The 27,549-nt window shown below is 40.9% G+C and overlaps 1 protein-coding gene across 1 annotated transcript; it reads left to right on the top strand.

The window, feature by feature from the left end:
• Positions 1 to 324: 324 nt before the first annotated feature.
• Positions 325 to 22,573, top strand: LOC144590070 (G-protein coupled receptor family C group 6 member A-like). Its single transcript, XM_078394938.1, has 6 exons — positions 325 to 518; positions 7,930 to 8,237; positions 12,302 to 13,059; positions 16,896 to 17,096; positions 19,743 to 19,863; positions 21,456 to 22,573. Exons 1-6 carry the CDS (start codon positions 325 to 327, stop codon positions 22,571 to 22,573), a joined length of 2,700 nt encoding a protein of 899 aa, XP_078251064.1.
• Positions 22,574 to 27,549: the final 4,976 nt, after the last annotated feature.

Below are 27,549 nucleotides of genomic sequence, written 5' to 3'. Positions count from 1 at the left end.
AGCTAATATTCTACATCTGTTCAAAGTGTTGTGTTAAATTTCCCTCTCATATTTCAACAGATTCATTTAAAATAAACAATAAAGGGAAAAAAACGCTATTTCCATGCACCTACTATGGTCTTGGGATATTCCAAACATTATAATAGCCAGACAAATACTATGAAAAACACAGCTAATTTCATATGTGAAAATAATTTTACAGTAGGAAATTTAATACAAGAGTAGCTCCTCCCAAAAATGGGTCGTGTTACATCACGATGTATTCAGCTGCGAGTACAAATGTGCCTCATCTAAACTCCGAATCTACCTGCTGAGTTGTTAAACATGATTTCCACACTTACAATACTCATCTTTATTTGTTGGCTCTCAGTTTTATGTGCAATCAGACTCTGTGATAACTCTCATCAGCCTGTAGTAATCAGTGCTCCAGGAGACATCATCATTGGTGGGATCTTTCCAATCCATGGAAAAGTGGAGTTAGTAAACCGAACACAACCAGGAACATTAAGCTGCTCGGAGTAAGTGTGCATCAATCTACACTAGCTTTCCCTTTGATTTTTGTTATTGTATTTTTAAGAGGGGTTAGTTTCAATTATCTTAAAGATGTTTTAAAGGAACTAAGTAAGAAAGGCATTTTGATGTTGTCTGTCAGAACTTTACAATGCCCCAGAATGTTGACCAGCCAGTGGAGTATAGCCAGATTCTCTCGACTATAACAAATGAACCTGCAACCTCTCCCATCCCTGTACATATTGGGTTCATTGAGTAATAGAGTCATAATCATAGCGTCATATGGCGTGGAAACAGTCCCTTTGGCCCAATGTGCCCTCACGGACTAACATGTTCTACCTACAATAGTCCTACCTGCATGCATTTGACCCATATCCCTCTAAACCTCTTCTATCCATGTACCTGCCTAAATGGTTCTTGAACGTTGTGATGCTTCTCAAGAAAAATGTTTCTCAACTACTTCCTCTGGCAGGTCGTTCCATACACCCATCACCCATGTGAAAAATGTTACCCCTCAGGTTCCTATTAAATATTTCCTCCCTCACCTTAAAACTATGTCCTCTTGTTCTTAATTCCCCTACTCTGGGCTCTGTGCGTCTACCCGATCTATTCCCATTACCTGATCTATTCCTCTCATCATTTTGTACATGGTTTGTACATGCTTTCGATGAGCGCATCAGAAACCACCTATTTATATTTTGCATTTGCAATTCCTTTCTTAAACAAACTGTGTAATGCAACTGTTCTAAAAGGAGTGCGCCTTACATTTTTGAAGCACATGGAATCCATAACAACCATTTACATTTATATATTATTCTTAATATAAAACATCCTAAGAAGCTTTTCAGGTACAATCCCAAACAAAATGTAATGTTGTGTAATATAGGGAGGTTTTAGATCTGATGATGGAATGCTTGGTCAAATAATGAGATTTTAACGGGTGTCTTTAAAGAGGAAGTGGTACTAAGGCAGAAAAATGAACTTTGGGACAAGGTGGCAGACGAACAAGAGACCAGGGATCTCAGCAATTTTTAGGTGTGTAGCAGTTTACATAGCTTTCAAGTAATATAAAAAAAAACCCTTCAGGCATGAAGCCCAGCAGGGAATAGCTCTGGCTCAAAAAAAGGTAGATCAAACTCGAGAGCTTGCAATGCCAAAAAAAGCTTGATGCCAAAGAAAATTTCTGAATAAGAGGGACCGTCAATGAAAGAGAAAGTAGAATGTGGAAGTACGAACACAAAAGAAACAACTATAAGAGGTTAAATAGGTATATAAACATTTTTTGTTATAAACCAGCCAACAGGGTTATAAACCAGCTATGGGTGGGCCCTTACAGAATGAAACGGGGAAAATTACGTTGAGAAATAAAAACATTATAAAGTACTCAAAAATGTTTTGTCTTTACTTGTCTTATATCTCATTTATGAGATGTGAGTGAATAAATAGCTGAAGGAAGTTAGCAATAAACATTATTATTGGAGAATGAATGACAGTGAAAGACAATAACCCTGCAGGATCAGTGAGGGTTTTGAAGGAAATGGCTATGGAACTAGTGATGCATTACTTGACATATTTTAAAATTCCATGGATTCTAGATGATGTCCAACAGATTGGGAGGCAGCATTTAGAAAATAATAATAAAATTCAACGGAGTCAACCTGGATTTATGAAAATGAAATCAGATTTGGCAAATTAATTTGACTATTTTAAAGTTATAACTATCAGAATAAATATGAATAAATCAGTTGATTTTGCATTTGGCATTCAATAAGGTGCTACACAAGAGATAATTAAAGTCCGGGAGCAGAGCAAGGACGCCCGTTGGCTGAGCAGTAAAGTAAGTGCTAATCACAGTTCAACAGGCAGTTTAAAAAGAGCGCCAAAAGGAAGTAGTAGGCAATTTGAAAAGTCCGGGAGCAGAGCAAGGACGCCCGTTGGCTGAGCAGTAAAGTAAGTGCTAATCACAGTTCAACAGGCAGTTTAAAAAGAGCGCCAAAAGGAAGTAGTAGGCAATTTGAAAAGTCCGGGAGCAGAGCAAGGACGCCCGTTGGCTGAGCAGTAAAGTAAGTGCTAATCACAGTTCAACAGGCAGTTTAAAAAGAGCGCCAAAAGGAAGTAGTAGGCAATTTGAAAAGTCCGGGAGCAGAGCAAGGACGCCCGTTGGCTGAGCAGTAAAGTAAGTGCTAATCACAGTTCAACAGGCAGTTTAAGTGGGAAGTCAGGTAAATTGGACAATCAGGCAATTTAAATTGGTGATATAAGCAAGGCTCACAAAAGGGTGCAGCCCTGTTCAGGTGCAGCGCCCAGTGAGGGAAGTGCCCAGTGAGAAAAGTGCGAGTCTTCGGCGAGGAGGCTGAGGTGAGGAGGATACCATTGTTTTAAGCCAGAGCTGGTTATAGGCACAAGGTGATGGCGGAAAAGTTGGTGCGGTGTGTTTCCTGCAGGATGTGGGAAGACAGGGACGTCGCGGGAGCTTCTGGGAGCTACACCTGCAAGAACTGTGTCCAGGTGCAGCTCCTGAAGGGACGTGTGGTGGAGTTGGAGAGGCAGTTGGATGACCTCAGGGCCATCCGGGAATGCGAGAGTTTCCTCGACAGGACCTATTGTGAGGCTGTCACGCCAAGGGTCCAGGTCGAGCGAAGGTGGGAGACTGTTTCCGGGGGGAGTGGACGTGGACTACAGGAGACCCCAGTGGCTGTGCCTATTGCAAATAGGTATACCCTCTTGGGAACTGTCGGGGCAGAAGACGTTTCCAGTCCGAGTGGCGGACCTGTTGGCAAGGATACACGACAGGGGAGACCGAAGTCTGGAAGAGCCGTAGTGGTCGGTGACTCCATAGTCCGAGGGACGGACAGAAGATTCTGTGGCAGCAGGAGGGACTTGAGGATGGTCTGTTGCCTCCCTGGTGCCAGGGTTCAACACATCACAGACCGGCTTCAGAAAATCCTAGCGAGGGAAGGCGATCAACCTGAAGTCGTTGTGCACGTGGGCACGAATGACGTCGGGCGGAAGAGGAAGGAGGTGCTACAGCGGGAGTTTAGAGAGTTGGGAAAAACGCTGAGAAGTAGGACGTCGAAGGTAGTTATCTCTGGACTGCTACCGGTACCTCGTGCTGGTGAGGCCAGGAACAGAGAGATAGAGGGTATGAATTTATGGCTGAGGGACTGGTGCAGAGAGCAGGGATTTAGATTTCTGGACCACTGGGATCTCTTCTGGGCTAGGGGTGACTTGTACAAAAGGGACGGGTTGCATCTTAACAGCAGGGGGACAAACATTCTGGCAGGCAGGTTTGCTAGTGTGACACCTGTGGCTTTAAACTAAGTAGTGGGGGGGAGGGGTTAACAAATTGTGAATATGAAGATGAGGTAAAAGGGAATACAGGAGATATTGCAAAAGACTCTCGGAAGAATGGGAACAGAAGTTCTAGAGCGGAAAAGAAATTAAGGGCAGGGCCAATTGTGAACGATGTGAGAGGGGAGGTAAATACAGAAGTTAAAGTGTTGTGCTTAAATGCGCGTAGTATAAAAAATAAAGTGGATGAGCTTGAGGCTCAGTTAGTCATGGGCAAGTATGATGTTGTAGGGATCACTGAGACATGGCTACAAGAGGACCAGGGCTGGGAACTGAATATTCAGGGGTACACAACGTATAGAAAAGACAGACAGGTGGGCAGAGGGGGTGGGGTTGCTCTGATGGTAAGGAATGATATTCATTCCCTTGCAAGGGGTGACATAGAATCAGGAGATGTTGAATCAGTATGGATAGAAATGAGAAATTGTAAGGGTAAAAAGACCCTAATGGGAGTTATCTATAGGCCCCCAAACAGTAGCCTCGATTTAGGGTGCAAGTTAAATCAGGAGATAAAATTGGCGTGTCAAAAATGTAATGCTACGGTGGTTATGGGAGATTTCAACATGCAGGTAGACTGGGAAAATCAGGTTGGAAATGGACCCCAGGAAAGAGAGTTTGTAGAGTGCCTTCGAGATGGATTCTTAGAACAGCTTGTACTGGAGCCTACCAGGGAGAAGGCAATTCTGGATTTAGTGTTGTGTAATGATCCTGATCTGATAAGGGGACTAGAGGTAAAAGAGCCATTAGGAGGCAGTGATCACAACATGATAAGTTTTACTCTGCAAATGGAAAGGCAGAAGGGAAAATCGGAAGTGTCGGTATTACAGTATAGCAAAGGGGATTACAGAGGCATGAGGCGGGAGCTGGCCAAAATTGATTGGAAGGAGGCCCTAGCAGGGAAGACGGTAGAACAGCAATGGCAGGTATTCCTGGGAATAATGCAGAGGTTGCAGGATCAATTTATTCCAAAGAGGTGGAAAGACTCTAAGGGGAGTAAGAGACACCTGTGGCTGACAAGGGAAGTCGGGGACAGCATAAAAATTAAGGAGAGGAAGTATAACATAGCAAAGAAGAGTGGGAAGACAGAGGATTGGGACTCTTTTAAAGAGCAACAAAAGTTAACTAAAAAGGCAATACGAGGAGAAAAGATGAGGTACGAGGGTAAACTAGCCAATAATATAAAGGAGGATAGCAAAAGTTTTTTTAGGTACGTGAAGAGGAAAAAAATAGTCAAGGCAAATGTGGGTCCCTTGAAGACAGAAGCAGGGGAATTTATTATGGGGAACAAAGAAATGGCAGACGAGTTAAACCGTTACTTTGGATCTGTCTTCACTGAGGAAGATACACACAATCTCCCAAATGTTCTAGGGGCTGGAGAACCTAGGGTGATGGAGGAACTGAAGGAAATCCACATTAGGCAGGAAATGGTTTTGGGTAGACTGATGGGACTGAAGGCTGATAAATCCCCAGGGCCTGATGGTCTGCATCCCAGAGTACTTAAGGAGGTGGCTCTAGAAATAGTGGAAGCATTGGAGATCATTTTTCAATGTTCTATAGATTCAGGATCAGTTCCTGTGGATTGGAGAATAGCAAATGTTATCCCACTTTTTAAGAAAGGAGGGAGAGAGAAAACGGGTAATTATAGACCAGTTAGTCTGACATCAGTGGTGGGGAAAATGCTGGAGTCAATTATAAAAGACGAAATTGCTGAGCATTTGGATAGCAGTAACGGGATCGTTCCGAGTCAGCATGGATTTACGAAGGGGAAATCATGCTTGACAAATCTACTGGAATTTTTTGAGGATGTAACTAGGAAAATTGACAAGGGAGAGTCAGTGGATGTGGTGTACCTCGACTTTCAGAAAGCCTTCGACAAGGTCCCACATAGGAGATTAGTGGGCAAAATTAGGGCACATGGTATTGGGGGTAGGGTACTGACATGGATAGAAAATTGGTTAACAGACAGAAAGCAAAGAGTGGGGATAAATGGGTCCCTTTCGGAATGGCAGGCAGTGACCAGTGGGGTACCGCAAGGTTCGGTGCTGGGACCCCAGCTATTTACGATATACATTAATGACTTAGACGAAGGGATTAAAAGTACCATTAGCAAATTTGCAGATGATACTAAGTTGGGGGGTAGTGTGAATTGTGAGGAAGATGCAATAAGGCTGCAGGGTGACCTGGACAGGTTGTGTGAGTGGGCGGATACATGGCAGATGCAGTTTAATGTAGATAAGTGTGAGGTTATTCACTTTGGAAGTAAGAATAGAAAGGCAGATTATTATCTGAATGGTGTCAAGTTAGGAGGAGGGGGAGTTCAACGAGATCTGGGTGTCCTAGTGCATCAGTCAATGAAAGGAAGCATGCAGGTTCAGCAGGCAGTGAAGAAAGCCAATGGAATGTTGGCCTTCGTAACAAGAGGAGTTGAGTATAGGAGCAAAGAGGTCCTTCTACAGTTGTACCGGGCCCTGGTGAGACCGCACCTGGAGTACTGTGTGCAGTTTTGGTCTCCAAATTTGAGGAAGGATATTCTTGCTATGGAGGGCGTGCAGCGTAGGTTCACTAGATTAATTCCCGGAATGGCGGGACTGTCGTATGTTGAAAGGCTGGAGCGATTGGGCTTGTATACACTGGAATTTAGAAGGATGAGGGGGGATCTTATTGAAACATATAAGATAATTAGGGGATTGGACACATTAGAGGCAGATAACATGTTCCCAATGTTGGGAGAGTCCAGAACAAGGGGCCACAGTTTGAGAATAAGGGGTAGGCCATTTAGAACGGAGATGAGGAAGAACTTTTTCAGTCAGAGGGTGGTGAAGGTGTGGAATTCTCTGCCTCAGAAGGCAGTGGAGGCCAGTTCGTTGGATGCTTTCAAGAGAGAGCTGGATAGAGCTCTTAAGGATAGCGGAGTGAGGGGGTATGGGGAGAAGGCAGGAACGGGGTACTGATTGAGAGTGATCAGCCATGATCGCATTGAATGGCGGTGCTGGCTCGAAGGGCTGAATGGCCTACTCCTGCACCTATTGTCTATTGTCTATTGTCTATTGTCTAAACAAAATCAGGGTGCACAGTATTGTTGGTAGTATACCAATATGGATTGTGGATGAGTTAATGGATTGAAAACACAGAGAAGAAATAAACAGATTGTAAATAGTAGGGTACTGAATGTCTTGGTACAGAGTTCCTAGCTGTTCACACACTATATCAATGATTTGTGTACGTGGATCAAGTGTAATATGATACTGCAGTATTATCTATAAGGAGGATGCAGAAACATTTCAAGGAGATATAGACAGGCCAAGAGAAAGTGGTACTGAGATAAAGGATTGTCCATGATCTTAATGAATGGTGAAGCAGGCACAAAGGGGTAAATAATCTTTCGCAATCGCTATTTCTTCTGTTCAAATCAATCTCTTTAACCAAGCTTTTGGTCAGCTTCCTTAATACTGCCTACAGTAGCATTTTTGTTTGATAGCTTTGAAGTCACTCAGAATAATTTGTCATATTAAAGGCACTATATAAATATGTTGCTAGATTAGCAAGCACAATGTTATCTTGGTTCTGCACTAATCCCACCACATTTAGGTCATTCAATAGAAATAACAGATACAAATACATATTTCCCAATGAATACATAAGAACATAAGAAAACTGAGGCAGGAATTGACCACAAGGCCCCTCATGCCTGCCCCACTATTTAATATGATCATGGCAGATCTACCCAACCCTCCATTCATCATTTGTGCCAATTCCCCATAGCCCTTAATTTCCTGTTCCTTCAATAGATGTTCTACTTTCTCTTTAAATATCCCCAATGAACCAGCCTCCCTATTCTTCAGGGACAGAGAATTCCAGAGATTCACCACCCTTCAGAAGAGGTTCCTGAGCAAACAAATAATTCCTACCGTTAGTACTTAAAGATGAAAAAAAACTGTCTAACAATCACACAAGATGGAATATAAAAACTGTTAAACTTAACGATTCGTTCATAAAATGTGGAGAAAATATTTGACAAAATGCATTCAAAATAAGGGTAAAATCGTTGTGTTTTTATAATCTTCCTAGATTTCGATTTAACCATTTCATCATGGCCCAGGCTATGGTACACGTTATCCAGCAAATAAACAATTCTTCCATGCTACCAGGCATCAAATTAGGATATGAAATTCATGACAGCTGCACTGATGTCGTCGCTGCAGTACAAGCCACTATGAAATTCCTTTCAAAATTTAATTCCTCGGAAAATAGCATTGAAGTTCACTGCAATTACACAGACTATGTACCTGCTGCAAAAGTGGTTGTGGCGAGTTTGTTCTCAGAAATCACAATTGTGATTGCAAGACTGTTGAACCTTTACCTCATCCCACAGGTATGTATGTTTAGATTTTAATAAGTGAAAGTAGTTATTTGTTTCTCACCTGTGAGATATCGTAATTCATTTTTGAGATATGGTCATCGGGAGCAAGGGTGGCATTTAATTTCCTCCCCTTGCTATGCTTGAAAAGTGTTTGACAAGACTGTGCCAGCTAGAGATGGACAAATTAAGGTCAGTGTGGGCAGTGTAGTGCAGCGTTACAGTTGCTGCCTTAAAACACCAGAGATCTGGGTCCTGACTACAGGTGCTTGTCTATACGGAGTTTGTATGTTCTTCCCCTGACCTGCGTGGGTTTTCCCCGGGAGCTCCGGTTTCCTCTAACACTCCAAAGATGTACAGGTTTGTAGGCTTGGTAAAATCGTAAATCGTCCCAAGTGTATGTAGGGCAGTGCTAATGTGCAGGGATCACTGGTCAGCGCAGACTCGGTGGGCAAAAAGGCCTGTTACTGCACTGTATCTCTAAACAAAACTAAACCAAACTTGAAAGGGGAATCATACTTCCATCTATTGAAAATTTACTGCAGAGGCCATTCAATCTATCATACGTATGCTGTTTGGCTATGACTAGCCCAACCAAATCCAAGAATTTATTTCCATTCTGCTTTTTGTCCATTAATAAAACTCCAATCCATGCCAGTATATTACCTCAAGTTACAATCTCAATAGTCAATAGTCGTTTATCAAAGCCGCCTGAAAATTCCAATTACACTGCATCATTTGGCATGCTCTTGTCTATTCTGTTGGTGACCACTTCAAAAACACATAAAAAGACTTGTCAAGCATGATTTCACTTTCCTAAACCCATCCTAAACATTGATGGCACAAAAGTAGAGATGGTTGAAAGCTTCGTTATTAGGAGTAAATATCCCCAGCAATTTGTCCTGTACCTGCCATATCGAAGCAATGGCCAAGAAGGTTCTGGTTTTTGATTCACCTAATCTGGGTAAAAGACTCTGTGGATGCATCCTGTCTATTCCTATCATGATCTTATATACCTCTGTAAGATTACCCCTTAGTCTCTTGTGCACTAAGGAATAAAGTTTTAGCTTGCCCAATCTCTCCCTATAGCTCAGGCTGGCAAGTCATGGTAACATCCTTGTAAATCTTTTCTGCACTATTTCTATCTTATAGCTTTCCAGCTTTCTGTTACAATTTTATTTGAATCAGTATTCTCACAATTTTAAAGGGTAGGATGATTTGAAATTGGAGATTGCCCACAAGATTTGTTTGTTGTAAGTTGGTAAGTTGAAACTACTTACATCAGTCTGATCTATAACCTGACTGAGAAAGGCTTGATAGAAAATATCCAATACTACTATGTCATTTTTGCATTGAACTCAATGTCAGCAAAATAACTAAACCAGGAATAAAATAGCACTATTTTTTTCTCCTAATTTCTTTCCTCAGTAATTATAAAACAATATTGCTTTTTGGGTATAAAAAAGTTCAGTGTGTGTATATACACATACTCACAAGTACACACTCGCACACAATACAATACAATACAATACAATACATCTTTATTGTCATTGTACAGGGGTACAACGAGATTGGGAATGCACCTTCCATACGATGCAATAAATTAATTAGCTAATCAGTATAAATTTATACAACCCAGTGAAACAAAATTAGAAACAGTTTTAAAACAGTATAAAGTTCAAATAGGTCTGTGCCGGTTCACTGTGCGATGTGACCATCCGGCTCAGCAGGACCGGTTCATAGCAGCTATGGCCCTGGGAATGAAGCTGTTCCTGAGTCTGGAGGTGCGGGCGTGGAAGGCCTTGTAGCGTGTGTGTGTGTGTGTGTGTGTGTGTGTGTGTGTGTGTGTGTGTGTGTGTGTGTGTGTGTGTGTGTGTGTGTGTGTGTGTGTGTGTGTGTGTGTGTGTGTGTGTGTGTGTGTGTGTGTGTGTGTGTGTGTGTGTGTGTGTGTGTGTGTGTGTGTGTGTGTGTGTGTGTGTGTGTGTGTGTGTGTGTGTGTGTGTGTGTGTGTGTGTGTGTGTGTGTGTGTGTGTGTGTGTGTGTGTGTGTGTGTGTGTGTGTGTGTGTGTGTGTGTGTGTGTGTGTGTGTGTGTGTGTGTGTGTGTGTGTGTGTGTGTGTGTGTGTGTGTGTGTGTGTGTGTGTGTGTGTGTGTGTGTGTGTGTGTGTGTGTGTGTGTGTGTGTGTGTGTGTGTGTGTGTGTGTGTGTGTGTGTGTGTGTGTGTGTGTGTGTGTGTGTGTGTGTGTGTGTGTGTGTGTGTGTGTGTGTGTGTGTGTGTGTGTGTGTGTGTGTGTGTGTGTGTGTGTGTGTGTGTGTGTGTGTGTGTGTGTGTGTGTGTGTGTGTGTGTGTGTGTGTGTGTGTGTGTGTGTGTGTGTGTGTGTGTGTGTGTGTGTGTGTGTGTGTGTGTGTGTGTGTGTGTGTGTGTGTGTGTGTGTGTGTGTGTGTGTGTGTGTGTGTGTGTGTGTGTGTGTGTGTGTGTGTGTGTGTGTGTGTGTGTGTGTGTGTGTGTGTGTGTGTGTGTGTGTGTGTGTGTGTGTGTGTGTGTGTGTGTGTGTGTGTGTGTGTGTGTGTGTGTGTGTGTGTGTGTGTGTGTGTGTGTGTGTGTGTGTGTGTGTGTGTGTGTGTGTGTGTGTGTGTGTGTGTGTGTGTGTGTGTGTGTGTGTGTGTGTGTGTGTGTGTGTGTGTGTGTGTGTGTGTGTGTGTGTGTGTGTGTGTGTGTGTGTGTGTGTGTGTGTGTGTGTGTGTGTGTGTGTGTGTGTGTGTGTGTGTGTGTGTGTGTGTGTGTGTGTGTGTGTGTGTGTGTGTGTGTGTGTGTGTGTGTGTGTGTGTGTGTGTGTGTGTGTGTGTGTGTGTGTGTGTGTGTGTGTGTGTGTGTGTGTGTGTGTGTGTGTGTGTGTGTGTGTGTGTGTGTGTGTGTGTGTGTGTGTGTGTGTGTGTGTGTGTGTGTGTGTGTGTGTGTGTGTGTGTGTGTGTGTGTGTGTGTGTGTGTGTGTGTGTGTGTGTGTGTGTGTGTGTGTGTGTGTGTGTGTGTGTGTGTGTGTGTGTGTGTGTGTGTGTGTGTGTGTGTGTGTGTGTGTGTGTGTGTGTGTGTGTGTGTGTGTGTGTGTGTGTGTGTGTGTGTGTGTGTGTGTGTGTGTGTGTGTGTGTGTGTGTGTGTGTGTGTGTGTGTGTACACACTGAACTTTTTTTCTCTCTCGTTTATCATATTGTTTACAGTATACTTTGTTTATGTATTCTGTTGTGCTGCAGGAAGTAAGAATTTAATTGTTCTATCTGGGACATATGACAATAAAACACTCTTGACTCTTGACTCATATATTTGGACACAAAGTGCAGGAGTAACTGCTGGCAGCATCTCTGGAGAATATGGACAGGTTATGTTTTGGGTTGATTCATTTCCTCTCGGCCTGAAACGTTCCTGTCCATGTTCCCCTGAGATGCTGCCTGATCTACTGAGTTACTCCAGCACTTTGTGTCCTCTTGTGTATTAACCGGCATCTGGAGGTCTTTGTTTTTATGTTGATATCCTCACATTATTGGTATTTGCTTAAAAGAAGATTTGATTGTCATATGTTGAAAGACTGGAGCGACTATGCTTGTATACACAGGAATTTAGAAGGATGAGAGGGGATCTTATCGAAACATATAAGATTATTAAGGGGTTGGACACATTAGAGGCAGGAAACATGTTCCCAATGTTGGGGGAGTCCAGAACCAGGGGCCACAGTTTGAGAATAAGGGGTAGGCCATTTAGAACAGAGATGAGGAAAAACTTTTTCAGTCAGAGTTGTGAATCTGTGGAATTCTCTGCCTCAGAGGGCAGTGGAGGCCAATTCTCTGAATACATTCAAGAGAGAGCTAGATAGAGCTCTTAAGGATAGCGGAGTCAGGGGGTATGGGGAGAAAGCGGGAACGGGGTACTGATTGAGAATGATCAGCCATGATCACATTGAATGGCCTACTCCTGCACCTATTGTCTATTGTCTATTGTCTATTGTCTATTGCATTTATCAACATTTTCAAGTACATAAAAAATTGTTTTTATCTTTTAACATTGCTCTCTCCTTGACTCTTGACAGGTAGCTTACGCTGCATCGGCAGAAATACTCAGTGACAAAACAAAGTTTGCATCATTTTTCCGGACTGTCCCTAGTGACAAGTATCAAATAATGGCCATTGCCCAATTGATTGTACATTTCAACTGGAACTGGGTTGCAGTCATTGCAACTGAAGATGATTACGGGCAGTCAGCACTAAACAGTTTTATCCTACATGCACAGAATCAGAATATATGTGTTGATTTTCGTTTTTTGATCCCTACTGTGAGTGGTGACAAACAGGACAATAAGATCACAGAAGCTGCAAAAAAAATTCAGAATTCAACTGCACAAGTTATAGTCGCATTTATTAGGTCAAATGATATCAGCAAACTGTTTGCATTATTGATCGAAAGAAAAGTAAATAAAACCTGGATTGCCAGTGAAGCCTGGTCCCATTCTGGAATGGTTGCCAACATGATGCAGATCGAAAAAGTAGGAACTATTTTGGGCTTTACATTCAAAAGTGGAACTATTCCAAATTTTAATGAACACTTGAAACAGTTGCTGGCACATCCGAACAATGCCAACGATTATATGAAAGAATTTTTAAGCATTGCACGTAGTAACACAAGTTCACAGTCAAATGACAATCATGAAGATAACAGGATAATTGGAAAGACCAATAACGCGTTTAACTATGGTGTATACTTAACAATCAATGCTATTGTTAATGCCCTTCAGAGACTACTCAATTGTACTCAACAAACGTGCAATAGAAATTTTGATTTTCCACCATGGCAGGTAAAGATATTAGGTTTCTTTGTGTAATAGCCAGGCATCTCTAAAACATTAACACACTACTGCACTTCCTTGCCGCCAGACCTTCACCTTCCAGCGTTATTGTTCCAGGACTTTCATAACTGGGATTACTCTTCCATATTTCACTTCATTAAGACATTTGCTGCTTCATTACTATTAGGACATAGAACATAGAACAGTCAGCACAGGAGCAGCCCCTTCGGCCCACAATGTCTGTACCAAACATGATGCCAGGTCCGTTTCTAAAATAATCCACAGAAATCCAGAGGTGGAATTCTCTGCCTCAGAAGGCAGTGGAGGCCAATTCTCTGAATGCATTCAAGAGAGAGCTGGATAGAGCTCTTAAGGATAGTGGAGTCAGGGGGTATGGGGAGAAGGCAGGAACGGGGTACTGATTGAGAATGATCAGCCATGATCACATTGAATGGCGGTGCTGGCTCAAAGGGCCGAATGGCCTCCTCCTGCACCTATTGTCTATTGTTTATAATTATTTTTCCTCGTCTTCAAATTTCTTTCCTCAAATACTCGTACCCCTGAAGTCCACTACATGTTTGTACTTGATTTGTACAATCTATTTGACTCATGGAATCAGAGAAAATTCATGATTCTAGGCCCATTCAGCCCATTCTGTCTGTACCAGTCAAAATAGAACTATCCAGCCTATCTCCCACCCTCCAGCACCATATCCATGCTCTTGCAGTTCAGAGGGGTGTCCAGTCCATACCCAAAGTGTAGAGAGGGTCTTTTCCTCCATCATCCATTCAGACAGTGAGTTCAAAAGCCCTAACTGCTCTGAGTAGAGTATCTCAACCACTCCTAAAGGTTGACATGGGGATCTGCAGTAAAAGCATACAAAGTGCTGGAGTAACTCAGCAGGTCAGGCAGCATTGCTGGAGGACATGTATAGTGAAGTTTCAAGTTAGAAGAAGGGTCTGACCTGAAACATTGCCTATCCATTTTCTCCAGAAATGCTGTCTGACTTGAGTTACTCCAGCATTGTATTTTTTCACTCCTAAAAGGGCTGGTTTCATTGTTTAAACAATACCCACTCGTCCAAGGGTTCCCAACCTGGGATAAATATACCCCCAGGGGGTACATTTCACCTACCATTATTGTTATTTGAACTTAAAATAATAATGTTAAAAACAGTATTTTTAAATTTTTCCTTTGTCAGTTGCTTTATTATGGTAGAAGTGTAAGCTCAAATTACTGAACGAAACAGAGTGGGGGTAAATTTACTTTCAAAAAGTTGCTAGGGGTAAACGGGATGAAAAAGGTTGTGAACCCCTGCTAGTCAAAGGCTCACTAATTAGCAGAGAAGGTCTGTTTTAATATCTTGACAAATTTTGGCCAAATTGTCCATTACCTGCTAACTTAAATGGAACAAACCCCTAATTTATGTAACCTCAGTTTAAACTACACTTCACTCTGCCTCGGCAAGGCTGCCAGCATAATCAAGGACCAGTCTAATCCCATCAGACGCGAGGTACAGAAGTTTGAAAATGCAAACCTTCAGATTCAGGAACAGTTTCTTCCCAGCTGTTGTCAGGCAACTGAGCATTCCTCTCATCAACTAGAGTGCATTTCTGACCACCCATCTAGCTCAGTGGAGACTTTTGAACTATCTTTAATTGGACTCTATCGGACTTCAATGTTATATCTTTGCACTAAATGTTGTACCCTTTATATTTTTTTGTGTACTGTGGGCGGCTTGATTGTAGTCACGTACAGTCTTTCCTTTGATTGGAAACCTTTTCATTGCACCTTGGTACACGTGACTATAATAAAGTAAAGTAAAGTAAATTAAACTAAATATTGCACTCTCTCCTAGGCCAACATATCTTTCTTAGAAAAAGACACAAGGTGCTGGAATAAGTCAGCGGGTCAGGCTGCATCTCTGGAGAACATGGATATGTGATGTTTCCAGACATCATCTATCCATGTTTTCCAGACATGTTGCCTGACCCGCTGACTTAGTCCTGCACCTTTTGCCCTTTTTTGTAAAACTCGCATCTGCAATTCCTCGTGACTCTATATCCTCCTCAGAACTATTTTGCCATACTCTAAGGCTTTTATTGATGGCAGCATAACCTCTCCACCTCGTACTTAAGTCTTCCAGATTTGAAGGCCAACATTCCATCAACTTTTTTGAACATTTTCCTTTGAACCCTCACTGCATCAAATTAGAATATAATTTATGTCATTATTTTGAGATCAAACGAAGCCTCCCATGTGTCTTCTCTATAATCCATTTGCCACAAATTTGTCTGCTCACTTACTTTATGAATATGATTCCATCTGCAATATTCACAATGGCGAATATATCTCTGTTGCAGGCAAACTTGGATTTGGTTTCTTGTCCCATCAGCTGATGGTTATAGGTATCATGAAGATCCATGGCTAGGTCATTACGCGAATCCATTAGTTGCCATCTGCTGATACCTGACCAATAACCCGCCTCTGTTTCCTGCTGCTCAGCAGATTTCAAACCAGTTCGAAGACATACCATCAGTTCCATCAGCTTTAACTTTAGCTAACATTTTAACATAACATTTTAGCTAACATAAAATATTTCACCCTACCAGGGTATATGTGACAATAAAGTATCATTGAATCTTCATACTGAGAATTAAAAAAAAAAAAAATTTAAAATATTTTTATTCAGGACAGAGTTAAATGACATAGCAATGAACGTACAGATGTACATTTTAAATGAATCAACACGAAGTAAAAAAGAGACATTGTAATAAGAAGCACTCAAATAATACACAAAAGAAAAGTACAAGAATATACAGAAACATAAAAGAAATAGAAATAATTAAAAATAATAATAATGCAAAATTCCAAGAGTCCAAACATCCCATCAGTCACACACCTCACCCATCCCGCCCACCCCACCCTGGCTAATTAAGAATGAAAAGTGCACCTACAAATAACAGAATTTAACAAACCAGCCCTTAGTCCGGCAGAACCTGCAAGTCTGTAAAGTATGACAAAAAATGTTGCCATTTGTGAAAAAAATTATCAGTACATCCCCTCAATGTATATTTAATTTTCTCAAGTTTAAGAAAAAACACTGCATCTTTGAGCCACTGTGACACAGAGGGAGGGTTAGGGTTACTGAGAAATTTTATGAAAACCCTTCTGAAAATCTTTATAATTAGCATCAACAGACATTCCCCAGTAGATTCTTTAATCACCTCTTCAAAAAATACAATTACGTTCATTTGGCACGGTGGCCCTATCTGATTCGCTGGAAATGTTCACGGTGTTAAGCTATCTGGTCCTTTTTTATTGACTAGTAATTTTCTGAAAAAAAAGTTATCCAAAATTGGAGATTTACAACTGGGGTACTAGTAAAGGTTTTTGCAGCTTCCCATCCTCTTCTTCTTGGAAAGAAGTGAAGTTTTGCCTTCTTTGCAAAAACTTAAAACCATGAAAAGATCTATAATGCCTGCCTAAAGAAATATATGTTTTTGTCACCACAAGCATGAGTAAACTCCTTCCTGGGAACCCCTGCTTTCCAAAGTTAGCAGCTTTCCTGAGCTGCTACTTTGGAAGAACTGGAACTCATAGATCCTGTTGAAGTTCCTTTCCAGAAACTGGAATATTAACGGAAGTAAGGAACAACCAAGCCAAATAGTACTCTTCCTGCTTAATATAAATTCTATCCATTGTTGAAAAGAATCCATTACTTAACCCAAGACCCACTTTAGCTTGTGCAATTTGCATTTACCAGAACCGGAATATGATGTTTCTAATCTGTATTCAACATTTCTATATCAAGTTCAAATAATTGACGATTGCTTCATTTACAGTTGATCAATGAATTGAAAAATGTCAAGTTTATGACAGAAAATGGCCAATTTGAGTTTGACAGTTCAGGAGATTACTCAAGCGGTTATGACGTCATACACTGGAAATTGATGAATGGTTCTATACGATTTGTAAGAGTTGGTGACTACAATGTGACAACAAAGTTGATTAATATCAGTGCTGATTTCAACCAAATTGCCCAGGTATTTATTTAAATTTATGCCTTTTCCCTGCAGAATTTATGTTAAATACATATTGCGAAATAATATGGATTAGAACTGTACTTCTGTATTGTATAAAGCTTCTTAATGGTTTTAAGCTTTCAGTAATTTGCAAATTCACACTCAGGTGAAAATTTAGGAAGATTGTTGAGTTGTGAATGGTTCAAAATATTTTAAGCACTTTACAAAAAGTTATATATTTACTATATTTTAACTGTACATTAAAAAGCTATCATTTGGAATTAAAAATCTTGTTATCTGTTGCATTGTTCTTAAGGATGACAGGCAAAATTCAAATTATTAAATATTGTGATAACAACGAGGAAAATAAAACTAAAACAGCAGGCAAGGATATTTCTAAAAATCCAAGCACAATTGTATAACCAGATTGCATTAAGTGAGCATAGCTATGGGCACTCACATGGGGCCTAGCTATGCCTGCCTCTTTGTCAGATATGTCGAACAATCCCTGTTCCAGACGTACACTGGCCCCGAACTCTACCCCCGCTACATTGACAACTGCATTGGTGCTACCTCCTGTACCCATGCAGAACTTACTGACTTCATACATTTCATCACTAATTTCCATCCAGCTCTTAAATATACTTGGACCAACTCCGACATCTCCCTACCGTTTCTGGATCTCACCATCTCCATCATAGGAGACAGACTAGTGACCAACATCTGCTACAAACCAACTGACTCCCACAGCTATCTGGATTACACTTCTTCCCACCTTGTCTCCTGAAAAGTCTATCCCCTACTCCGAATTCCTCCGTCTACGCCGCATCTGCGCCCAGGATGAGGTGTTTCACACTAAGGCATCAGAGATGTCCTCATTCTTTAGGAAACGGGGCTTCCCCTCTTCCATTATAAATGGGGCTCTCACTAGGGCCTCCTCTATATCTCGCAGCTCCGCTCTTGGTCCCCCTCCACCCATTCGTAACAAGGACAGTCCCCCTTGTTCTCACCTTCCACCCCATCAGCCAGCGTATACAACAAATTATCCTCCAACATTTCTGTCACCTCGAATGGGATCCCACTACTGGCCACATCTTCCCATCTCCTCCCCTTCCTGCTTTCCACAGAGACCGTTCCCTCCGTAACTCCCTGGTCCACTCGTCCCTTCCTACCCAAACCACCCCCTCCCCAGGCATTTTCTCCTGCAACCGCAGGAGATGCAACACCTGTCCCTTTACCTCCCCCCTCAACTCCATCCAAGGACCCAAACATTCTTTCCTGGTGAGGCAGAGGTTCACCTGCACCTCCTCCAACCTCATCTATTGTATCCGCTGTTCCAGATGTCAATTTCTCTACATCGGCGAGACCAAACGCAGGCTCGGCGATCGTTTCGCTCAACACCTTCGCTCAGTCCGCCTTAACCAACCTGATCTCCCGGTGGCTGAGCACTTCAACTCCCCCTCCCAGTCTGACCTTTCTGTCATGGGCCTCCTCCAGTGTCATAGTGAGGCCCACCACAAATTGGAGGAACAGCACCTCATATTTTGCTTGGGCAGCTTACAGCCCAGCGGTATGAACATTGACTTCTCTAACTTTAGATAGCTCCTCTATTCCTCCCTTCTCCTCCCCCTTCCCAGTTCTCCCACTGTCTTCCTGTCTCCACCTATATCCTTTCATTGTCCTGCCCCCTCCCCTGACATCAGTCTGAAGAAGGGTCTCGACCCGAAACGTCACCCATTCTTTCTCTCCAGAGATGCTGCCTGACCCGTTGAGTTACTCCAGCATTTTGTCATACCAAGTGATAGAGGATGTCAGTTTCCAATGGGAAAGATTAATTAAACTAAGCAAGTAAACATATTAACCATCAAGATAACTTGATTCATACACTTGGTATATTCTAATGTTTTAACTACTGGTATCCTGGCATATTGAATGATTTGAGTGAAATTAAACCAAAACATTGTATATGAAATCCATTTAAAACTTTAATGGTGTCCTGGGTTGCATGCTTCCTTTGTATTTTCTTCATAAGTTCCAGCATCTGGTACTTCAATTTAATTTCTTGTAGGGCTTTGGCCGAATTATTTGACCAAGTCTTTAAGATCTCTCCAGCTGATTCTAAGGACACAAAGCGCTGAAGTGACCCATTGGATCAGGCAGCAATTCTGGAGATGGTGCTTGACCAGCAGAGTTATACTCCAGCATTTTGTGTCCTTTTTGTAAACCAGCATCTGCAGTTCCTTGTGTCTACATTTTATGAGCCAATTGTAATTCTGATAGATTATGTTCATCAGGAACTCAATTTAATAATCTTAATGCTGTTTTTTTCAGGAATAGGTAATATATAAATTTTTCATCAATTGGCCATTCTGGTGTGGAATAGCCAACTCTGCAGACCTTTTAAAATCTTGCCCATAATTACTTGATCGGCAAAGCAAAGAAGCTTGAATTATATTTATGAGTGTGACTTAAATCCAGTTTGAGGAATTTCCTCTGAGAATTTTGCAAAAACCGACCACCATTCTCCCATAATTATTTCATTAAAAAATATTTTCACTGTTCTTCTCCACTGTTCCTAAAGATGTCTTAAGGCAATAGCTTGCAAGGAGTACTGTTACAGGCAAAACCTTTAGTTACTCAGGCATTTTCACTTTTTGTCTCTCATAGGCTGAAGCTTATCGTTGCTCAAGAACCTGCATACCTGGAGAGAAAAAGACAATTATACCTGAAAACAATTGTTGTTACGATTGCAGTAACTGCACTTCGGGAACTTACACAAAAGAAAATGGTAGGTATCAGGATGGTAGGAAGAAAATCCAACATAATTTATTAAAGTCATAAAGTTATATGCAGACTATGGACTAGGTACATCATTGGACATTCAGGTTGTAAGGTTGCAAATTATATTTAGAACCAGATGCCTTTTAACAAGCTGCTTCATAATTGTCTCCAAATAGTTATAAACCAGGACCAAAATTATTTTTATTGAATCCGAGGTCCAAGCTTGGATATCAGTCTTGAAAGCAGTTAATTATTTTCTTTCTTTTATAGCATGCATACTTTAGGGTCTCACTTTTCCAGCGAGCAAAAGGTTTTCATGTTTTAATCGGTTCAAACGGTTGTGGATTTAGAAAAGGGTGCAGAATCCGATGAAAAATTGGCAAAGGAAGTTTATAAGGTGGTCTCTGAGATAAAGTAAATTCAATTTTGAAATTGACTTTGGACAAATTAAGGTTGTTGTGTATGTAACCAATTCTGACATGGTTGTCATTTGAAATTCTTGCTGTCGATGATAAAATAATTTCTGAAACTTACAGCACAGAAACTCTCTGAAGACAGTTGCTTGTTATATTGCTGAACAGTCCACAGTGAAGTTTGAAAACCTCAATAACTCAATGAGTGTTTTTAATAAAATGCCAAGAGTAATATTGCTGAAATAGTTATGATTAATTAAGTTACTTTAGGAATTTATCATACTACAAAATCTATTTCTGGCACCAAAAATGTCACTTTAGAATTAGTGTAAGAAGAAAGGTTGAAAATATTTTCAAAAACCTTTGAAATATTTTAATCGATATTCCTCCTTCATATCACTTGATAGCACTTGATGACTGCCTGTTATTAATTGCTAGTTAGTATAAATATTTAATAGTCCCTCTCCCAGTAGTTCTGTTTTATAGATGTGAAATTTAGGTCATGATGTGTGCAAATTACAGAAAAATATGTGTTTGAAGTATAATAGAAAATGCAAGATAATATTCTCTTTAGTGGTGAATGCAAATTAGAAATCATTCAATTGGTTGAGGATGTTTTGTTCTGTTTTAGATTCTTATTTTGTGCTAGCAGCACAATGACAAAGAGCAATGGGGAGGTTGATTTCAGTACAATCCATGCCTCTGACACATATCAATAACGGAAAAGTGATCATTGGCATTGGATTAATACCTCAGAATTATGTGGACTAAAGGGTAACTTTGCCTGATGTGCATTATCCCGAAGGTCAGGGTCAAAAAGCAACAGCATTATATGATGTAACCCTGTTTGAAACTTCTATTACCAGCCTCTTCCTACTATACTGCAGAACCGATAATCGTAAGCTGTAAATTGCTTCTGTGCCTTTATTTAGTTGTGAGTAGTTTTACAATTTTTTGCTCCCTGTGCAGAAGCCATGACTGAAAGGAGTGCACGTCAAGCATTTTATTATTTAGCCAAATTCCAAAGATGCACTGACAGTGAATGAGACTTCATGCTGGTAGCCAAGCACGTGAAATTACATTTAATATGACCAAATTACATTTAACCAAGAACCAAGAATATTTCAAATCATGCAGTTTCACAAATTCAGTGCACAGTGTACATGATATTTCTTTCTTGCTGCAGATTCGACCGAGTGTATGAACTGCCCAGAAAACCAATGGTCCAATACAGGAAGTTCAACTTGCCAAAATGCTACTGTGGAGTATCTGCAATGGGGAAATCCCCTTTCTATTGTGCTAATCATATTTGCCATTTTAGGAAAACTTATTGTGTGTGTGGTAAGCATATTGGTTATAAAACATCTGAGCACACCTGCTGTGAAAGCTGCAGGAGGTTGGATGTGTTCCATAATGCTGTTATCACTGGTAGCTGGTTTGGTCAGTTCTATATTGTTTATTGGAGAGCCATCTAATCTCATTTGTAATATCCGGCAACCACTTTTTGGCATCAGCTTTACGCTTTGTGTTTCTTGCATTTTGATTAAATCTTTTAGGATCATCTTCGCTTTTAGTTTTAATCCAACTGTCCGTAAACATCTCAAGTTTTTTTATAAGCCAGTCCCCATTCTAGTTTTTACCACAGGAGTTCAAGTGGTGATTTGTACAGTGTGGTTATCTTTGAATCCTCCAAAGGTTGTGGAATGGAGACTCAATCCCCAAATTATTTTGATGCAATGTGATGAAGGGTCCCTTGAAGCATTTGGAATAATGTTGGGATACATTGCTTTCCTTGCTTTTATCTGCTTCATTCTTGCTTACAGAGGAAGAAAGGCCCCCAGACTGTATAACGAGGCAAGATTGATCACATTTAGCATGCTTGTTTACTTAATTGTGTGGATTTCTTTTGGAATTGTATATCTTCAAGTGGTAAAGAACAAATATTCCTCAATAATTGAATCAGTTGCGATATTAGCATCAATCTATAGTATTTTATGTTGCCATTTCATTCCAACCTGCTATGTAGTTTACTTCAAGAAAGAAAGTAATGTTCAGTCAAATTATCTGACCCATGCAAGGGAACATTTCAAACAGAAAGGACAGTTTGTATGTCCAGTTGTAAAAATGCTAAGGAATTCTCCAGTTTCTTTTGAAGAACGGCTTTCCTCCGTGATAGAAGTGAAGGCCAGTCCTGAAAATGAATGCCCCATTAATCAGCAAACTGAACACACAAACCAGAACAAAAGTTTCCAGAATCAAAGAGTTGCATCAATCTGCTTGAGAAAAAGACGTAGAAGTTGTTAATTGCTTTTAGCCCATGTATGAAATCGTGAGGAAAAAATGCAGGCTAAATTATTTTCATATTAACTGTTACAATTAGTTTAGACAATAGAAAGGCACAGATCCTTGTTTCATCCTTTTAAATATTAGCAGGTGAATGCTAAAATTCATGTAGCAGTTTATCAACTATTTAAAGTCACCATTAATCAACTTGAACTGAATTGACATACACTTGTACCCACTTAGCTTTACCCCACAGAGCACTGATTCATTACAACATCAGTCAAAAGACGCAGATACAAACCCACAGTATTTTCAAAGAGAAGTCCACTGAGGCCACAAGCATTGGGTATCTGCCATGTATGCTGCCTTCCTCACTGTTATGTTGGTAACTTGTAAAATATAAACCAACCTTGTCCTCCACTGACATCGGTGCAGCAAAATGTCGCCCATAGCCTAGTGTGGACAGGCTGCCTGTGAGGGCTGGCTTTAAGATCAATGGTTCATACGTTCATAGGCTCTCGGAGCGGAATTAGGCCATTCAGCCCATCAAGTCTACTCCACCATTTAATCATGGCTGATCTATCTTTCCCTCTCAACCCCATTCTCCTGCGTTCTCCCAATAACCCCTGACACTATTACTAATCAAGAATCTATTTACCTCTGCCTTAAAAATATCCATTGACCTGGTCTCCACATCCTTCTGTGGCAGAGTTCCACAGATTCACCACCAGAAAGGTGCAGCCACTCAGCACTGAATGTTGAGGCTCACGGCTGCACTCTGGCACACTGTGTGTGGACCATTTCCGGGGACAGGCAGCACCTAATCTAGGCGTTGACAGGATGGGAAGGTGTTCCAGTTACTCAGGATCTCTCGGATGTTTTGCAAGCTGGTGTTTCCCCCCACCCCAGCTCTCACCAGCCGAGAAGTCGCCATTTTAAGGTGAAGGGGAAAAGATTTAATAGGACTCTGAGGGGTAACTTTTTCACACAAAGGGTGGTGGATGTATGGCACAAGCTGCCATAGGAAGTAGTTACGGCAGGGTCTATCCCAACATTTAAGAAGCAGTTAGACAGGTACATGGATAGGACAGGTTTGGAGGGATATGGACCAAATGCTGGCAGGTGGGACTAGTGTTGCTGGGACATATTGGCCGATGTTGGCAAGTTGGGCCAAAGGGCCTGTTTCCACACTGCATCACTCTATATCAAATCCAATAGGTGGTGATGGGAGGGACGGTAAGGTCCATGTGGTCTGTCAACACCACCCAGCATCCCCAGCAGTGGCCCAAACTCACAATGCCTGACCAACCTAACGGCACACTCGCCAGCACCCTGTCCACACAGACACACCAGGCAATTCATTGCTGGGTTCATCCAGATTTCCCAGCACCAGGGTGGTGCAACGGTTTCTGCCTAACAGTGCCAGAGTCCCGGGTTCGATCCTGACTAAGGATGCTGTCTGTATGGAGTTTGTACGTTCTCTCCGTGACCTGTGTGGGTTTTCCCCAGGAGCTCCGGTTTCCTCCAAACACTTCAAAGATGAACAGGTTTGTAGGCTAATTGACTTGGTATAATTGTAAATTGTCCCCAGAGTGTGTAGGATAGTGTTAGTGTGTGGGATGAATGCTGGACGTCGTGGACTCGGTTGGCCGAAGGGCCTGTTTCCGCGCTGTATCTCTATATCTGATTCAAAATCGAAATCTAAATTACCAGGTTCTTGGGCAGAAATACATCCAGAGGGTGAGTCCATACTGGGTTCCACACAAAGCAGCACTGCCGGTAACACATCTCTCTATTCATAAGGTATTCCAACTCTGGAGTGAGGCCACAGGCAAATTGGAGGAACCGCACCTCATATTTATTTCGCTTGGGTAACTTACAACCCAGTGGTATGAACATTGAATTCTCTCATTTTAAGTAAATTCAAATCATACTGCCCTCCCCTGCCCCCTCCCTCCTTGCCCCCTTCCTCTCCCCAGTCGTTTTACCACTTCCACAGTTCTTCATTGTTTCTCTTGAGATCACACTTTCCTTAGTCAACAATGGACCTACCAGGCAACACCCTGTCTGAGGTCATTTATGGCTGGCCCTAATTGGTCCTGGTCATTTCTCAACTCCAACTCTTCACCTCCTCCAACCCCCACCCCCTCCCCCACTCCCCACTCCATCCCCTAATCCCCCAGCCTCAGTCTGAAGAAGATTCTCGACCCAGAACGTCGCCCATTTTTTTTTCTCCAAAGATGCTGCTTGACCTGCTGAGTTACTCCAGCACTTTGTGTCTATCTTCCTTTAGCACTGACTCTGTTAGTGTTCCTGAGAACACAATATGTATGATAAGTGAGGTACCAGAGGTAGCCTGATTTGAATCTAGGCTGCTGCTGGAATCACTGCTTGACAGATGCAGGGGTTTGCAATGCTGTACAATGGATGAGAGCGAGTACTTAATGGTATATCCCTAAATTGTCCATATGGGGGGTATGGTTTGGTGAAGTGGTGCACAGTGGTGCAGTGGTAGAGTTGCTGCCCTACAATGCCAGAGACCAGGGTTCAATCCTGACTATGGGTGATGTCTGTACGGGGTTTGTACATTTTCCCCTGTGACTATGTGGATTTTCTCCGGGTGCTCGGATTTTCTCCCAGATTCCAAAGACATTCAGGTTTGTGGGTTAATTGGCTTCTGTAAATTGTCCCGAGTGTGTAGGATAGAAGTAGTGTATGGGTGATTGCTGGAGGGCACGGATTCAGTGGGCTTAAGGGCCTGTTTCCAAGCTGTATCTCCAAACTAGACTCAACTAAACTAAAGATGCTCTTGGTGTATTCAATTGCCCCTTTAAATAAGATTTTCCTGTGCTCATCCTATCCTCTTAGGCTTAGCACTGTAGGATCAGCATTACCCCTGTGATGGAAAGTTGTGGGTTTTTAGAATCCTTGAGTTTTTATCAATCTGCCAATTATTTTTTATAACTATATTGTTATAGAGGTTTCTTACAACTGTGTATACTGACAGAAATATGTGTCAAACACTGAGGGAATATATTAATGCTCATTTAATAATCTGTTTTTAGGACACAGGTTTAGTTTGTTCACCAATATTTGAAAAAGTTGACATTTTGCATTCTTATAAATTAGAATTTTAAAAAGAATTTCTAGTTTGTAGAGTAATTTTTCAATTTGTTGATAATAAATGCTCCTAATTTAAGAACTTGAGGGTAAATTATGAGCAATTAGAAACCTATTTTACATGTAATACTTTTTAACCATGTGCAGAAATGATCAATTCTGTTTTGCAATTGTGCATTTGCGCTGTTCACTTAATATATGAATGCCAGCTACAACATTTAGGCATTAAAAAATTCTGAATTCTCGAAGAAATGCATCTTATTTCCTGGTATGCCTGTAACATTCAGAGTAATAATGCAATGACGCTTTTCATAGTGAAATTAAATGTGACAGTCCATTTACAAACAATTTTCCACTGTTTGTGCTGAATCCAGCTGTGACTGACAGAAACTACAAGTCAATTGAATAGTCCAGCTGCATGTTGAGACAGCTTTTTGTATGGGCAGTTATCCTCTTCCAATTTAAAGCAGTTAAAGAGTTGTATTAAAACTTAAAGAGATTCAGCCACTGAAAGATTGCATGTGGAGTCAAATCTTACTGCAGCTTTTCAATCAGTCAGTTAGATTTGTGGACACCATTAACATCATATAATAATTAAGTACGGTTAGATCATATTTAGTAAAGAGACATGAGATATTCACGACTTGATATTAACATGGAAACACGTGTGATGTAATCCAGTGCTAACATTCAACAGCATGTTAGAAATGTGTCGGAAGGAACTGCAGATGCTGGTTTACACTGAAGATAGACACTCAGATCACCCAGAAGCTGAGAAACTTTATTGAATGATGTTGTAATTTAATAAATGGTTTTAATTCTGTTAAAATCTCTCCCTTTGCTAGTGTTTTAGATTTGTAAATTTTGTAATATTTGAAAAGTAAATTAGCTGAAAAATAGATATATGCACAAGCCTATAAAGTTACACACAAAGTTTAATCCTTACTTGTAAAACAGCAAAATTTTATGAACATAAGTGAAAGGTGATTTCAGAATTATGCAGTAACTCACATTATTTTAAGAGCTTTAATGGAGAGAAACATTCACAAAATACTGCACAAAAACATACACATGGAAATAACACTAAATTATAACTAGCAAAGACAGGTCACAATTGTCTTTGAAAACTCATTGTTTGAGTAAACATAAGCAGAGCCTAATCAGAGAAATTAGATTTGCAAAGAAAAGAACTGCACTCATTAAGACCTAGCTGCTTTCTGGTTAGTTACAAGTGTTCTTGAAAGAGAGAGAAAAGACAAGTGTCCTTGATCATTGATTTCATAGGTAGATGGACGATTGCAGAAGGAATTATTACCTGCATGTGAGTACGTGTGGGTCAGTATCGGCAAGATCCTTCCACTTCCAATTTGCTTCATTTAAGTTAGGAACTGAGGATTTCCAACAACTTTACCTTCATTCGGTACTGATTAGCTTGGACCCAGAAGGCCTTTAATTTATTGACTGCCATTGACATTTGGTAATGGAAAGATTTTTTTTAATATAACCTCATTTATCAATGCACAGAATAAAGTTCCGGAAAAAAAAAGAACTACATCAAGGATATTTTGCTGTGTTTTATTATGAACTTTAACCACAATACATGAAATTGAATGAATCAACTTACAATAAATAAAATAATAAACTAATCTGATTGAACATAAAGCAACAGTTAGAATGACAATTAATGCCAGGTTGCTCTATGGACACAATGGTTCATAGTTAATACATAATATTTTTACTAAATTTGACCCATGACAATGAAAACAGGAATGTACAGATTAGGAGTAGGAATTTTATGAGGTATGACTCTAACCAATGGAATGTTTACCCTTAATAAGAACATAAGATATCAAGAAATAGAAGCAAGATTATTACTA

Source organism: Rhinoraja longicauda, unplaced genomic scaffold (assembly GCF_053455715.1).
Source record: "Rhinoraja longicauda isolate Sanriku21f unplaced genomic scaffold, sRhiLon1.1 Scf000114, whole genome shotgun sequence".
Lineage (NCBI taxonomy): Eukaryota > Metazoa > Chordata > Chondrichthyes > Rajiformes > Arhynchobatidae > Rhinoraja > Rhinoraja longicauda.
Note: the sequence above shows the minus strand (reverse complement) of the source record. Positions and strands in the feature narration are given on the sequence as shown.

Coding starts and splice junctions, on each gene's coding strand:
- LOC144590070 (XM_078394938.1), top strand. CDS start 325: ATGATTTCCACACTTACAATACTCATCTTTATTTGTTGGCTCTCAGTT. Junction 13,060..16,895: donor TTGATTTTCCACCATGGCAG/GTAAAGATATTA, acceptor CTTCATTTACAG/TTGATCAATGAATTGAAAAA. Junction 17,097..19,742: donor ATTTCAACCAAATTGCCCAG/GTATTTATTTAA, acceptor TGTCTCTCATAG/GCTGAAGCTTATCGTTGCTC.